The sequence below is a fragment of the Corella eumyota genome, chromosome 6, assembly GCF_963082875.1.
Source record: "Corella eumyota chromosome 6, kaCorEumy4.1, whole genome shotgun sequence".
Classification (NCBI taxonomy): domain Eukaryota; kingdom Metazoa; phylum Chordata; class Ascidiacea; order Phlebobranchia; family Corellidae; genus Corella; species Corella eumyota.
This window is the reverse complement of record NC_137495.1, coordinates 4,919,625-4,934,930: the sequence shown is the minus strand read 5'-3', so window position 1 is coordinate 4,934,930 and position 15,306 is coordinate 4,919,625. Positions and strand designations below refer to the sequence as shown.

At 31.8% G+C, this 15,306-nt stretch overlaps 2 protein-coding genes and 1 long non-coding RNA gene across 3 annotated transcripts in view; 1 reads left to right on the top strand and 2 right to left on the bottom strand.

The window, feature by feature from the left end:
* Positions 1 to 302: 302 nt before the first annotated feature.
* On the bottom strand, positions 303 to 3,752 carry LOC145755592 (uncharacterized). The gene is made up of 3 exons (XM_082571833.1): positions 1,405 to 3,752; positions 836 to 1,197; positions 303 to 760 (listed from the first exon to the last, which is right to left on the bottom strand). Exons 1-3 carry the CDS (start codon positions 1,734 to 1,736, stop codon positions 423 to 425), a joined length of 1,032 nt encoding a protein of 343 aa, XP_082427959.1. The 5' UTR covers positions 1,737 to 3,752; the 3' UTR covers positions 303 to 422.
* Positions 2,242 to 3,012, top strand: LOC145755593 (uncharacterized). Its single transcript, XR_014284222.1, has 3 exons — positions 2,242 to 2,337; positions 2,505 to 2,612; positions 2,860 to 3,012. It is a non-coding gene; the product is annotated as an uncharacterized LOC145755593 (long non-coding RNA).
* A 1,837-nt stretch (positions 3,753 to 5,589) lies between the features above and the next one.
* LOC145755590 (uncharacterized) overlaps positions 5,590 to 15,306 on the bottom strand; it is a 43,356-nt gene continuing 33,639 nt past the window's right edge. Inside the window, exons 7-22 of the mRNA XM_082571830.1 lie at positions 10,109 to 15,042; positions 9,769 to 9,964; positions 9,580 to 9,686; positions 9,242 to 9,447; positions 8,988 to 9,160; positions 8,638 to 8,825; positions 8,298 to 8,503; positions 7,913 to 8,082; positions 7,625 to 7,785; positions 7,390 to 7,524; positions 7,209 to 7,313; positions 6,983 to 7,095; positions 6,712 to 6,867; positions 6,172 to 6,372; positions 5,898 to 6,021; positions 5,590 to 5,697 (exon numbers count right to left, since the gene is read on the bottom strand). Of these exons, the coding sequence (XP_082427956.1) occupies positions 5,932 to 6,021; positions 6,172 to 6,372; positions 6,712 to 6,867; positions 6,983 to 7,095; positions 7,209 to 7,313; positions 7,390 to 7,524; positions 7,625 to 7,785; positions 7,913 to 8,082; positions 8,298 to 8,503; positions 8,638 to 8,825; positions 8,988 to 9,160; positions 9,242 to 9,447; positions 9,580 to 9,686; positions 9,769 to 9,964; positions 10,109 to 15,042 (7,141 nt within the window). The 3' untranslated portion in view covers positions 5,590 to 5,697; positions 5,898 to 5,931. The remainder of the gene's footprint in view (positions 5,698 to 5,897; positions 6,022 to 6,171; positions 6,373 to 6,711; positions 6,868 to 6,982; positions 7,096 to 7,208; positions 7,314 to 7,389; positions 7,525 to 7,624; positions 7,786 to 7,912; positions 8,083 to 8,297; positions 8,504 to 8,637; positions 8,826 to 8,987; positions 9,161 to 9,241; positions 9,448 to 9,579; positions 9,687 to 9,768; positions 9,965 to 10,108; positions 15,043 to 15,306) is intronic.

Below are 15,306 nucleotides of genomic sequence, written 5' to 3'. Positions count from 1 at the left end.
TGTGTGTTCTATAATTAAGTTGTTTACCTTCTCCCTATATCTAAGTACTTGATCTGACTGGGTAGTATTGGACTGATTATTACCTTTTTTATTATATATTTAATGTAACGATTCTATTTGAATAAGATTACAACTTTATTAAAACTCATTAAACAAAACTCTAAGTATATTTTTTGTGACAATACACAGTACTGCGATTTAACTTTAATACATTCATTATCAACCCAAACCATATACCATTCTTACTTTACTACGCTTAAAAGCATAGCAAAAGAACGAATGTAAGTAAGGGTGCCTAGATGAACAAGCAGAATTCAACTGGTTAATTAACATCAACTACGTAATATTAAAACGATATTATTATACGTATCGCTTCAAATTCAAATCTCTACTTAAATTGCTTGTTTAATCAGAAGAAATATTTAAATTTGAGTTGTCATGATTGTTCGACAAGCCTCCTTCTTATCTTTAAATGTCGATGTAACTTTGCCAATACAAATGTCGATGTAACTTTTCCAGTAAGACCCAACCCGATTTTTGACTTCGGCCACTCTAAACCCATATAACAACGGACTTGTAAAAGCATGTAACAGCACAAGCATTAACAAGTAATCTGGCCCATCGTCTATTTTGCAAACTTGTAGCCCATTGCATATAAGCAAGGCCGTAGACCAAGGTGCGCTGCTAATAACTGAAGATGCGACAAATAAAGCCAATGTCACAGCTAGTTTTGACCCGATTGCGTTTCCAGAAGATGTATCTATACCCAATACAAAAATACAACATGTAGGCATTTGTATAAATTTTGTTAGGTTGGTTGCTTAGACTAGCTTACCGGATTTTATTGAGATCCAAACGTATATAAGCATAGCTGTGTTAAGAATAACGGTAACAACCGAGCAGAACAAGGTTATAGACGCTCCCAATATTGTTGCTATGGAGTAAAACAGCGCCGTGTTATGACCAATTGCAATTCCAACCATAGTTACAAATGCATTTAGAAAAGATATTGTCCATACAAATCCTGCCACCATTCGAACGTGTCGCGTGCTAAGGACATCGGCGTACCGAAACGGCCACAAAATGGCAATAAAGCGGTCGACCACTATCGCAAGAACAAACAAGTTTGATGCAATGATCGTCCAAAAGAAAAACGCAAAAGTAAAGATAGCTTCGTACTTGAAGGACGGAAGACAGCTGAAAATAATAAAGGTTAAAACTAACTTTGTAACATAGAGCTTTCAACAAAAGAAGCAAAGCGGTACGACCGTCATTAATTTGTACAAAAAGCAGATACCACAAACGTTTTTAGATTTGGTTTAAAATTTAAGGAAAAGAATTTAAAAAACACTTATGCATTAAAGTTATTTAAAACTGATATGAATTAACCAAGTTTAACCTTACATGTATTGTTCAGGGCAAGCAATCTCCCGCCGTAAATTGTAAAACACAAAAACCAAAGCCAGCATGAAATCCACTAACGACAAATGCCACAAAAACCAAAATATCTTAAACTGTTTCTTGTAATTCCAATTAGCCAGGGCAAAAACGAGCGACAAGTTTTCAATTAAGGCGCAAATTCCAAATATCACAGTCCAGTAGTTCGCCACTGAGTTCTCCAAGCTGCATTGGTCAATGTTGTTAGAACTGAAGCAGGTTTCATTTATTCCTTTAGAGTTGTTTACACCTGAATCAAGCTCACCAAAAAACGTCCGATCTGTTGATAACAGATCCATTGTGTAGTTTGAAAAAACAAAGACCAAAACAGAACTTTCCGTTAATATTTTCCTAATGTTAAAATCTGCTTTATTGGTATTTAAAAAGCACTTGTTTTTATACTTACCTGTTGAATGTTAATATGTTCATGACGGTTTTTTTAATCTATTCAATTTTTTGCGGAAATGATGAGTAAGTAATTTAACGTACAAAAGTTTAAAAGCGCACAATTAAATAGCCCAACCAAAGCAACATATTATTTTAATTTTTTTTTAAACATTAATTTATATCAAAAAATTAAATATCAATTACGACAGTGCATGCTAATTATGACGTTAGATGAATCAGCAAAGCGCAAATCTTTAAATATCGTCAGATGAGCGCAACAGTTCAAGCGAAAAAAGATATAAATAAGCGTCTGGTATAAAGCAAAAATAGAAGATAACACAATTGTGTGTAATACAATACACAGCGCTTTTGATTTTTTTGATTGTTGTTTATAGAAGTATTGTATTACTTGGGAAAGTGTCGCAAAGCAAAGTTTGGTTTTTTATAGTTGATCTTAAAAAAGTTAAAAAGACATAAATAATGGGGGGGGGCGGCTTTGAAACATTTTTGCAGGTAATTTAAACATTAAAATTATTAGATACGCATTCAGATACGGCTTATAAAATCAGCTTATAAATAAAGCCTATAAAACAGGTATAAGCTGTTCTGTTATACAGAAATAGCTGTGCAATCATTGAAGAAATATTTCATTTCTTAGCTTTGATTTTTTGTCTACACAGACCAAGGTGCACTCTGTTACCAACGACAACGATGCAGATCACGTGATTCGACGAGCATTTGCAACATGTAGGCTGTGTTATGAAGAAACTGCCGATTGGGTAACACAGGTACAAAATAACAAGACTACGCCATCCAAGTTAATACATGTGGTTTATGCCAACATGAAAAGTGTTTTAACATGATTTGTTCATTAACAAACTGGTATCAGATAATGTTTACGTAATACTTACTAACATATGTTGTCTTCAAAGAAAAAGTTATGTACTAGAATGAGGTAACAAACTTAAGCTACAAATTTTAATGGTAAGGTATTACAGAAAAATAATACAAATAGCAACAATATATTTTCGACAGGTCGACCAACGATTGCAAGAAGTAATAGGAAAGGATTGGAAAACAGAATATCAGCATCGAACAAATGAACCAGCTAGAATCGACAAGTCAAATATAAAAGCAAGAAACAAATAAACATTCTGCTTATACATGTCCGAATAAATTTTTTTAAAAGCTTTATGCTTGCACTAATAGAGTTATTTTAGGTTCGTCGCAATGCGTTTTTTAAACTCAGTTAGACACAGATTTATGTTTCCAAGACAGAGCTATGTGATCACTTACAAATATATAGTAATTTTTTAATTTTTTTAAATTTTTTGTTATAGACCGATATGTTATAAGCAGAAAATAGAATTTTTAGAAGATTCTGGTTAGTGTTAAAGGAAGTAAACTTGTTTTAACGACACTACGAAGTTTCTTTTTCACTTAATCAGTTCACTTTACCTGGCTTATGCGGTGGACGAAACAGGCGCTGGAATAGAACCTGTCGAATACGGAGATGCTGGGGTCGACAAAGTGCGCGTTCCCGACTTAGTATATCAGGGTACGAATTAACGTTTAAAAAACGATTCGCTAGGTTCAAGTCATAATCTTCGTTTTTTGTAACACTTGACGCGTTGCGTGGCATTTTTAAAAAGTAACGTATTGTTAAACAATCGTTAATAATTTTTCGCACAAAAAACAAGAAATTTTTGATTACTTCAAAGCTGTGTTATGTATTTAAAATTGCGCAACAACTAAACGAAATCGGGAGCTTAATTTACGCATTGCCAAAACATTAAAAGTTATTGTTATTAAATACCCTATAGTAACCTACATTTACGCAGAATTTGTCGATGTAATTAAATTAGTGTGAAACCGGTTTAAAATAGATCGTAAAAATACACAAATACACACGAAAGTTTTATTATTGCCTAAACCTTTTTTGGTTGATTCGCTTTTTCCAATATATTTGTAAAAAACGATTCGCTAGTATTAAAAAAACGATTCGCTTTTAGCGAATAGCGACCCGTTATTTCGTTCCCTGTATATGAATCAAAATCATAATCTTTAGTGCACAAGGTACAGTTGACGAGTCTTCGAAAAAAACTCATAGCATCGCCTGTCCACTTATCGCGGAAATCTTTTCGATTTATGCATGTTACGAAAAATATAAGCAAGCCCTGCAAAAGTTATTTCTGTTATACTACTTGCATATATTCAATATACATTTTATATAAAACCTAAAGAAATAACAGCTTTACCTGAGTTGACGAAAATACAGCAAACAGCCAACTCATAACAGTTAAAAATGTTGGGTTGTCTGAGACGAGCATAATATAACCAAGCACCCAAACTAAACCCATTGTAATAAACAACGTTGCTGAAATACTCGCATTTCTTTTAGCCGTTTCGCGTTTATCGGAAGCTCCTATCTGTTTTTTATTTAAATACGATATTTAAAATAAGAATATAAATTTTAGGAAATTTTAATTTTTTTTGTGTATGTTTTTTACCTTTGTTATTTTCCATATTACTTTCCTTATAACTAGCCCAAACACAAAAATATTTGCCAGTAGCAAAATTCCGACTGGCAATAAGAAACCAAAATACAAAGAGTAACCTTGTAGCCAGCAGTAGTTATCGGCAATATAACTAGAGGTCGAAACCTGGACCTCTGATATACAAATAAACATTTTAGTTTACTTGAAATAAACATAGGGTTCATACGATTTTCTAATGTTTACACCTTTTAAAACCTAAATATAATATTACAAACCTCTTGAACAAGTCAGATCTGACGTTTGTTGCTTATCGACATAACCAACTGCAATGCTTACGTTCAATACAGTAATTATAAGAGGGATTCCATAACATATAAAATATGCTTTTTTTACATTATGGCTTAAAGCAAACACCTAAACCCAAGTTTTACATTAAATTTTAATACATCTCTTAAAATTATATTTTCGAATAGGTATATCTTATCTTATATTATAGTTCCCTATAAGCCCGTTCACTTACCACTATTAAGTTTTGATAAATGTTGTAACTGTAAGTTGCCATCCAAAACCAGGTAGTTAAAAGAAAATACTGAATAAGTGCAGTGACTGCAATGCAGCCCGATTTATTTTTAGTTGCTTCCACACCAGTCAGAAACAAAACGTAGAAAATAAATAAATTTAAACAAATATTAAGAAGGATTTTAGTGGACTCAACTTTTCGCTTGTCTCTAAATATAAAAAAATAAGAAATTAGAGTAAATTATTATAGAAATTAGACTTTTGTATTATTTTTAAGCCATTATATTATTGCAGTGTTTTTATTATAAAAATTGACATACTTGTTTGTTATTTGAATAAAAAAAGTAAGGACTAGTCCAATAATAGAAAGAACACATCCAATTTTGTTTACAATAGCCAAACCAATATCAGCAGGAACTTCAGTTCTAGCCTTAAATAAAAATTAAGTGTTTTACATTATCTGTGAAGTAATATGCAATAAATATATAAGCTTGAAAAAATTACCACAATAAGAGCAAAGTTTGTAAAGTGATTGCATTGACAAACTGGGGGGAATTCAGTATCGTTCAAACAACAACCTTCAGTTGACCAAGCAACTAAATCAAAATCCCAAAATTGACAAGAAAGTTCTGTTCGAATTGCCTTGAATAAAAGCAAAAATGTTTATTTTACTACATTAGTGATAAATACATTTACCTAAAACTTAGCCTTGATAATTTAAACAAAGTTTTACCATAAAATCGTTTTCAGATCTATCTTCTACGCCAAAATTAACTGTTTCTCCTAGATGGGTGATTCTAATTGGAGTTGGTAACCCAGTTACGAAAGAATCATTACCAACAGTTATAGTTACAATCTACAAATATGTTATAAGTAGGTTTGTAGACGAGTGGAAAACATTTTGGTTTAAGATGTTTATTTTTAATAAAGATTTTACAACATGTCTTTTTAATCATAAAACCCTTTAAAAGCATCATATTTAAATATAAGATATTTTAATATACGCTTTAATAACATACTTCAGGGTGCCTTTAAACAAAACTTCAACTAAATTACCTGAGTTGCATTTAAAGAAGATGAAAACAAAATGTTATTTTTGTGATAAAACAGAGCGAGTTGTCCATTTTGTCTTTCGCTTAATTCGACCAAGTCCAGATGATGCTTGTGGAAATCTATATATCTTAAAACAATGTTTAATTCATCTTTTATTCAATCAATTAAAAAACCAGAAAATAAAATGATATTTCAGATAAGCAAGATCAATTTAAATGTAGATTACTTTAAATATTTAGACAAAACATAAAAATTATTACGAACTTAACATTCTTACATTTCCAACTAAGGATTCAGTTTCTATTGAAGTGAAATTAGAATCTTCAGGTATTTCAACAACCCTGCCAAACTGTTCAATGTTTTGTAATAGTTGTTCTTTTTCCACAACAATGACCTCATCAAATTCGTTTTCATTTTCTAAGTTGATTGTAATAGTGTTGGCAACTTCCATAAAGTTTAACCAGGCATATGGAGTTATCTAAATTGTTCGAATATGTTAACACAAGTAAAAGAACAAACTTTATGTTAATCTGAAAAAAGTCCTTAAATTAAAACTAAAATAATTTACTACACATGGTTTAAAATAGTTTTACTTCATTATTTTTTTGTTACTTGCAAAAACAATGTTCTTTTTAATATATCATTATAAATTTCTTAAAGAATATTTTTTTTTTGCAGACTTGATATAATCTTTTTCTTATTAGCCTCGCCAAGTATCAAGTTGCGATTAGCCAGTTTAGATGTATTTAGTTTTTATACAGGTAACATATAGGCAGTTAAAATGAAACCAAACATTAGGTCCATTGTTCCCACCCACCTGTAAGTCCACACTGTCTTCAGTAACATTGAGAGCATCAGTAATTACATTATTTAACATAACACGTTCTTCTGCCTGTATCTCTACATTCGATGATACAAGTTGAAGATTGGCAGACAAGGTTTCCAAAGTTGTTGTGGTTATATTTTCTTGCAACTTAAAACAAATTGTTTTAAAATATATTTTGGCAAACACAAATCATCGAAAAAAAATCAACCTTTTTTGGTTTGTGTTTACTTTAATATTTTTTGTTATTTTTATATTTGCTTACCAGCACATTGCCTTGCAGAACAGTTGAGGTAATAGTTTCGTTACATGAAACCACTGAAATTAATAAAAAATTAAATCCAGTTCCAGTACATAATATTGAAGCAACTGATCTTTCTGTAGTAACAAAAACATGGTTTATTAACATGAATATTAATAGTTTAATTTCTTTTTGAAAGGCAACTTGGATGAATAAAAACACAATACATAGAAAGTAAGTATACCCATACCTGAATCTGGACATCTTTCAACTGACAACGCAATCTGATTACTCCAAGTGTCATTAAAAGTATATGTTTCAAACCCATTTACAAAAGATTGACCCATACAAAAAGCTGTTAAACGGGATATATTATATAAGTTTGTATACAATTTAACTATATAAAGATTAAGTCAAAATAAACTACTTACGAGCACATAACACATTGGGGTCTCCTCTAAAAAACTGATTACATCTACAAATTCCTGTACTTTCCCCTTCCTCCCCCTCATTTGTCTCCATACAAAATGCATTTGGAACACATATAATCAGATCACAAGCCCTAACTAAAATTAAGAATTTGTTAAACAAAAAAAAATCAGTAAGATGATTAAGCTCACCGAACAGTTTTTTTTAGGTAAAAGCTAGTCAAAAAATAAATCAAACCTATAGCTAAGGTGGTTAAAGATATGGATTCTGAATTTCCAGGTCCAGCACTTGTATAAGGTGTTACTGATATTGTGTATTGCGTGTTACTTAACAAAGCATCAATAGTTAAACCTGTGTTTGTGATGTTTACAGAACGAGAACCAGGTACCCAAGAAACCCTAAAAAAATAGTTGATTCATTTTGAAAGATATTCTTATATAATCTTAAACAGCTCACACTTTAATCTTAAGCATAAACAAAAAAATTTATTTTACAGCTTGTAAAAACTACAGCTCTTTTACATACTCATAAAATATCATTCCATTGGGAATAGCAGGTTCGTTCCATGTAACAGTAATGGTGTTCGTAGTAATAACTTGAGTTAATAAATTCCTGACGGGACTTGGTATTCCTTCCAACGTTCTCACACTACTACTGTAACTGGGTCCAGGGCCAGCCTCTGTCATGGCAATTATCTTAAAAATAAGTCATATTCAGCAATTTAAATATGTTAATGCTTTTTAGGGCAGTAACACTGTTTTAACTAAACTTTAATTTTTATTAAACAAATTTAGGTAACTTTAGCTTACCAAATACTAAACAGAGCAAAAACATAGAACTGTCATTTATCAAATTTATATTTAACCAATATTATTATATATTTTAGCTTTCAATATATTACTACTTGTACCTGTATTTTATACGCTGTAAAAGGCTGTAACCCTGCAAAAGAAATCTCAGTTTCAGATGTGGTTTCATCTTGTTCAATATCATTTAAGCGTTTAAGAATAATTTTATATTCAAATATTCCTGTTTTGGTCCTCGGCGGTGCAAATGTAATACTGAGTTCAGTTGAAAAAGGAAAAATGTCAACACTTTCAACAGGTTCTATTGGAACTACAAAAATAAATACAGCAAAACTTAAATTTTAAATAAAAGTTTAAGGGCATTAAAAAATATGAGGTACAAAACTCCAAAAAATAATAAAAACTCAAATATTAAAAATAGTTACTCTCAATAAAATAACTTACTGCCTTGACGAGTAGTTGATGAAATGGAATCAAAGCTGCTACCTCCAACACTCGTAAATGCTTGTACATAAATATCGTAAGGTGTAAAGGGGGCAAGTGACTCAATGTTATAGTTTAAGTCAGTAGTGTTGGCTGAAAAATTTTCATCAAATTCCCCATTCATATTTTCTTCAGTTAACCATCCTACCCTAAAAAGAATATAAATGCTTTGAATAATAAAGAATCTTATTATTAAGTTTAGAAGGTTATTTTGCAGACTTATCACATTTTTACTGATCAAGTTTAGAGCCCTATACGAAAAAATGGTTGTTTATATCAATAATCTAAAAACAAAATTATCATTTACTTACTTGTAGTTTACAATAATTCCATTGGTAATAGTTGGAATGTCCCATGAAATAGTGATTGAGTTTGAGGTAATATCTTGAGCCGTAAGATTTTCTACCGGGCCTGGTTCACTTTCTAGTGTAGTTACATCTTCAATATATGGAATTCCTCTTTCAACTGTATTCATTGCAATAATCTGTAAGTAAAAGAATGTACTATAGCAGTGTATGTTAACATAAGATAAAAAATAAAGATTTAAATTACATAATAAATTTACCGAAATTCTATATTCAGTAAATGGAGTTAAATTGGTTAACGTTGCTTCAAGAGTTGAGAGCTGCTCGGTCCTATTTTCTCCATTTGGCAAGAAATAAATAATTTGGTATTCAGTTATGCCATTTGTTATAAGGGGAGGTTGAAAAAAAACAGAAATTTCATGAGAATCAATTACAAATCTAACGTTCCTCACAACTCCAATAGACACTAAAAATGTAAAAATTTAATACATTAAACAACATAAACAAAAACAGAACAAAAAAACTTACTTTTAAATAAATTTAAGGCTAATTAAATTTAAAAATTCCTTCAATGAATATTAATCAAATTCTAGAATACCGCTTGTTGGTGAAGACAAGAAAACATTTTGCATTCCCCTATTCTCATCAAACAAAGCTATAACATCATCAATGCTCTGTGAAGAATCTTCTAACAAAATATCGAGTCTGCAAGGTAGAAACATGTAAAACAGTTTTTATAAAACATTTTAATTTATACAAAACAACCCAATATTGAAATCAGTTTTACATTGCAATTATGCTGCCTTGAACAAATCTAATGGAGGATATGGTTAACATCTCATCAGTAGGAATTTTAATCAAGAATTGTTCCTCAACCAAACTTGACAAAGCAACGTAAGTGGAAGATGAGTTGTCCAAAAGTTCGGGAACAAAATCTCCTTCTATGGTGATGCTAACCTGAGTCATTTGTAGTGCTGGAATTTCTTAATAAAATAAAGTACAAATTTGAAAACATATTTAACAATTTCGGTTTAAATTGTTAATGATAGAGCTTGCAATTATTTAAACCATTCTGAATGAAAAGAAGTATTTAGAAAAACTTAATTATTACAGTTTTAAACAGTCACCTGAACACATTACGCCATTGCCTTCATAACCAACATTGCATGTACAAATAAAACTGCCCAGATTGTTTATACACAACGCATTTTCATCACAGTTATCTATTAATGCACTGCATTCATCAAAATCTGTGCAGATTACTCCATTGCCAGTGTATCCAGTATTGCAAAAACAAGTAAATGATCCATTTGTGTTTGTACAATTTGCATTTAAATTACAATTGTCTGTCATTAAAGTACATTCATTTATGTCTGTGCAATTTACTCCATCGCCAGTATATCCAGCATTACAAGCACATGTAAATGATCCAATTGTGTTTGTACAAGTAGCATTACCTTCACTACAATTGTCTGTCATTAAAGTACATTCATTTATATCAGTGCAGTTTACTCCATCGCCAGTGTATCCAGTATTGCAAGAACAAGTAAATGATCCAATTGTGTTTGTACAAGTAGCATTACCTTCACTACAATTGTCTGTCATTAAAGTACATTCATTTATATCAGTGCAGTTTACTCCATCGCCAGTGTATCCAGTATTGCAAGAACAAGTAAAGGATCCAACTGTGTTTGTACATATAGCATTGATATCACAAATATTTGGTACTAAAGCACATTCATCAATATCTGTGCATGTTATTCCATTGCCAGTGTATCCAGTATTGCAAGAACACGTAAATGATCCATTTGTGTTTGCACAATTTGCATTATCATTACAATTGTCTGTCATTAAAAAACATTCATTTATATCTGTGCAGTTCACTCCATCACCAGTGTATCCAGTATTGCAAGCACAAGTAAATGATCCAACTGTGTTTGTACATATAGCATTGATATCACAAATATTTGGTACTAAAGCACATTCATTAATATCTGTGCATGTTATTCCATCGCCAGTGTATCCAGTATTGCAAGCACAAGTAAATGATCCACTTGTGTTTGTACACATTGCATTTAAATCACAATTGTCTGTCAATAAAAAACATTCATTAATATCTGTGCATATTATTCCATCGCCAGTGTATCCAGTATTGCAAGCACAAGTAAATGATCCATTTGTGTTTGTGCACATTGCATTTAAATCACAAATGTCTGTCATTAAAAAACATTCATTTATATCTGTGCAGTTCACTCCATCACCAGTGTATCCAGTATTGCAAGCACAAGTAAATGATCCAACTGTGTTTGTACATATAGCATTGATATCACAAATATTTGGTACTAAAGCACATTCATTAATATCTGTGCATGTTATTCCATCGCCAGTGTATCCAGTATTGCAAGCACAAGTAAATGATCCATTTGTGTTTGTACACATTGCATTTAAATCACAATTGTCTGTCATTAAAAAACATTCATTTATATCTGTGCAGTTCACTCCATCACCAGTGTATCCAGTATTGCAAGCACAAGTAAATGATCCAACTGTGTTTGTACATATAGCATTGATATCACAAATATTTGGTACTAAATCACATTCATCAATATCTGTGCATGTTACTCCATTGCCAGTGTATCCAGTATTGCAAGCACAAGTAAATGATCCATTTGTGTTTGTACACATTGCATTTAAATCACAATTGTCTGTCAATAAAAAACATTCATTTATATCTGTGCAGTTCACTCCATCACCAGTGTATCCAGTATTGCAAGCACAAGTAAATGATCCAACTGTGTTTGTACATATAGCATTGATATCACAAATATTTGGTACTAAATCACATTCATCAATATCTGTGCATGTTACTCCATTGCCAGTGTATCCAGTATTGCAAGCACAAGTAAATGGTCCATTTGTGTTTGTACACATTGCATTTAAATCACAATTGTCTGTCATTAAAAAACATTCATTTATATCTGTGCAGTTCACTCCATCACCAGTGTATCCAGTATTGCAAGCACAAGTAAATGATCCAACTGTGTTTGTACATATAGCATTGATATCACAAATATTTGGTACTAAATCACATTCATCAATATCTGTGCATGTTACTCCATTGCCAGTGTATCCAGTATTGCAAGCACAAGTAAATGATCCATTTGTGTTTGTACACATTGCATTTAAATCACAATTGTCTGTCAATAAAAAACATTCATTTATATCTGTGCAGTTCACTCCATCACCAGTGTATCCAGTATTGCAAGCACAAGTAAATGATCCAACTGTGTTTGTACATATAGCATTGATATCACAAATATTTGGTACTAAATCACATTCATCAATATCTGTGCATGTTACTCCATTGCCAGTGTATCCAGTATTGCAAGCACAAGTAAATGATCCATTTGTGTTTGTACACATTGCATTTAAATCACAATTGTCTGTCATTAAAAAACATTCATTTATATCTGTGCAGTTCACTCCATCACCAGTGTATCCAGTATTGCAAGCACAAGTAAATGATCCAACTGTGTTTGTACATATAGCATTGATATCACAAATATTTGGTACTAAATCACATTCATCAATATCTGTGCATGTTACTCCATTGCCAGTGTATCCAGTATTGCAAGCACAAGTAAATGATCCATTTGTGTTTGTACACATTGCATTTAAATCACAATTGTCTGTCAATAAAAAACATTCATTTATATCTGTGCAGTTCACTCCATCACCAGTGTATCCAGTATTGCAAGCACAAGTAAATGATCCAACTGTGTTTGTACATATAGCATTGATATCACAAATATTTGGTACTAAATCACATTCATCAATATCTGTGCATGTTACTCCATTGCCAGTGTATCCAGTATTGCAAGCACAAGTAAATGATCCATTTGTGTTTGTACACATTGCATTTAAATCACAATTGTCTGTCAATAAAAAACATTCATTTATATCTGTGCAGTTCACTCCATCACCAGTGTATCCAGTATTGCAAGCACAAGTAAATGATCCAACTGTGTTTGTACATATAGCATTGATATCACAAATATTTGGTACTAAATCACATTCATCAATATCTGTGCATGTTACTCCATTGCCAGTGTATCCAGTATTGCAAGCACAAGTAAATGATCCATTTGTGTTTGTACACATTGCATTTAAATCACAATTGTCTGTCAATAAAAAACATTCATTTATATCTGTGCAGTTCACTCCATCACCAGTGTATCCAGTATTGCAAGCACAAGTAAATGATCCAACTGTGTTTGTACATATAGCATTGATATCACAAATATTTGGTACTAAATCACATTCATCAATATCTGTGCATGTTACTCCATTGCCAGTGTATCCAGTATTGCAAGCACAAGTAAATGATCCATTTGTGTTTGTACACATTGCATTTAAATCACAATTGTCTGTCAATAAAAAACATTCATTTATATCTGTGCAGTTCACTCCATCACCAGTGTATCCAGTATTGCAAGCACAAGTAAATGATCCAACTGTGTTTGTACATATAGCATTGATATCACAAATATTTGGTAATAAATCACATTCATCAATATCTGTGCAGTTCACTCCATCACCAGTGTATCCAGTATTGCAAGCACAAGTAAATGATCCAACTGTGTTTGTACATATAGCATTGATATCACAAATATTTGGTACTAAATCACATTCATCAATATCTGTGCATGTTACTCCATTGCCAGTGTATCCAGTATTGCAAGCACAAGTAAATGATCCATTTGTGTTTGTACACATTGCATTTAAATCACAATTGTCTGTCAATAAAAAACATTCATTTATATCTGTGCAGTTCACTCCATCACCAGTGTATCCAGTATTGCAAGCACAAGTAAATGATCCAACTGTGTTTGTACATATAGCATTGATATCACAAATATTTGGTACTAAATCACATTCATCAATATCTGTGCATGTTACTCCATTGCCAGTGTATCCAGTATTGCAAGCACAAGTAAATGATCCATTTGTGTTTGTACACATTGCATTTAAATCACAATTGTCTGTCATTAAAAAACATTCATTTATATCTGTGCAGTTCACTCCATCACCAGTGTATCCAGTATTGCAAGCACAAGTAAATGATCCAACTGTGTTTGTACATATAGCATTGATATCACAAATATTTGGTACTAAATCACATTCATCAATATCTGTGCATGTTACTCCATTGCCAGTGTATCCAGTATTGCAAGCACAAGTAAATGATCCATTTGTGTTTGTACACATTGCATTTAAATCACAATTGTCTGTCAATAAAAAACATTCATTTATATCTGTGCAGTTCATTCCATCACCAGTGTATCCAGTATTGCAAGCACAAGTAAATGATCCAACTGTGTTTGTACATATAGCATTGATATCACAAATATTTGGTACTAAATCACATTCATCAATATCTGTGCATGTTACTCCATTGCCAGTGTATCCAGTATTGCAAGCACAAGTAAATGATCCATTTGTGTTTGTACACATTGCATTTAAATCACAATTGTCTGTCAATAAAAAACATTCATTTATATCTGTGCAGTTCACTCCATCACCAGTGTATCCAGTATTGCAAGCACAAGTAAATGATCCAACTGTGTTTGTACATATAGCATTGATATCACAAATATTTGGTACTAAATCACATTCATCAATATCTGTGCATGTTACTCCATTGCCAGTGTATCCAGTATTGCAAGCACAAGTAAATGATCCATTTGTGTTTGTACACATTGCATTTAAATCACAATTGTCTGTCAATAAAAAACATTCATTTATATCTGTGCAGTTCACTCCATCACCAGTGTATCCAGTATTGCAAGCACAAGTAAATGATCCATTTGTGTTTGTACACATTGCATTTAAATCACAATTGTCTGTCAATAAAAAACATTCATCTATATCTGTGCAATTTACTCCATTACCAGTGTATCCAGTATTGCATAAACAAGTAAATGATCCATTAATATTTGTACAGTTTGCATTGACATCACAAATGTTAATCGTCGTATTACTCTCATTGATGTCTGCACAGCTTAAGCTATTGCCACCAGTGGTTATTAGTACGATTCTGGGAATACCCTCCCCAACAGCAGTAGATGCATAAACCATGATAGTGTATTCCGTTAACCCAGCAAGACCGAAAATTGTTACTTGAGGTGATGTTACTGTCTGCATACCTAACAGAGTGCTATTAAATCCCCAAGTTACTCTAAAAAAATTATGATTTTCAGATAAATATAATTTATTTGCTTAATCATGTACATTTTAATATGTTAAATTAAAACGATCAACTTTT

Bases quoted from the DNA above. Each gene is read 5' to 3' on its own strand.
- LOC145755592 (XM_082571833.1), bottom strand. From the start codon at position 1,736: ATGGATCTGTTATCAACAGATCGGACGTTTTTTGGTGAGCTTGATTCA. The intron at 1,198-1,404 runs GTAAGGTTAAAC...TATTATTTTCAG, and splicing joins GCTTGCCCTGAACAATACAT to CTGTCTTCCGTCCTTCAAGT. The intron at 761-835 runs GTAAGCTAGTCT...TATTGGGTATAG, and splicing joins TTGGATCTCAATAAAATCCG to ATACATCTTCTGGAAACGCA.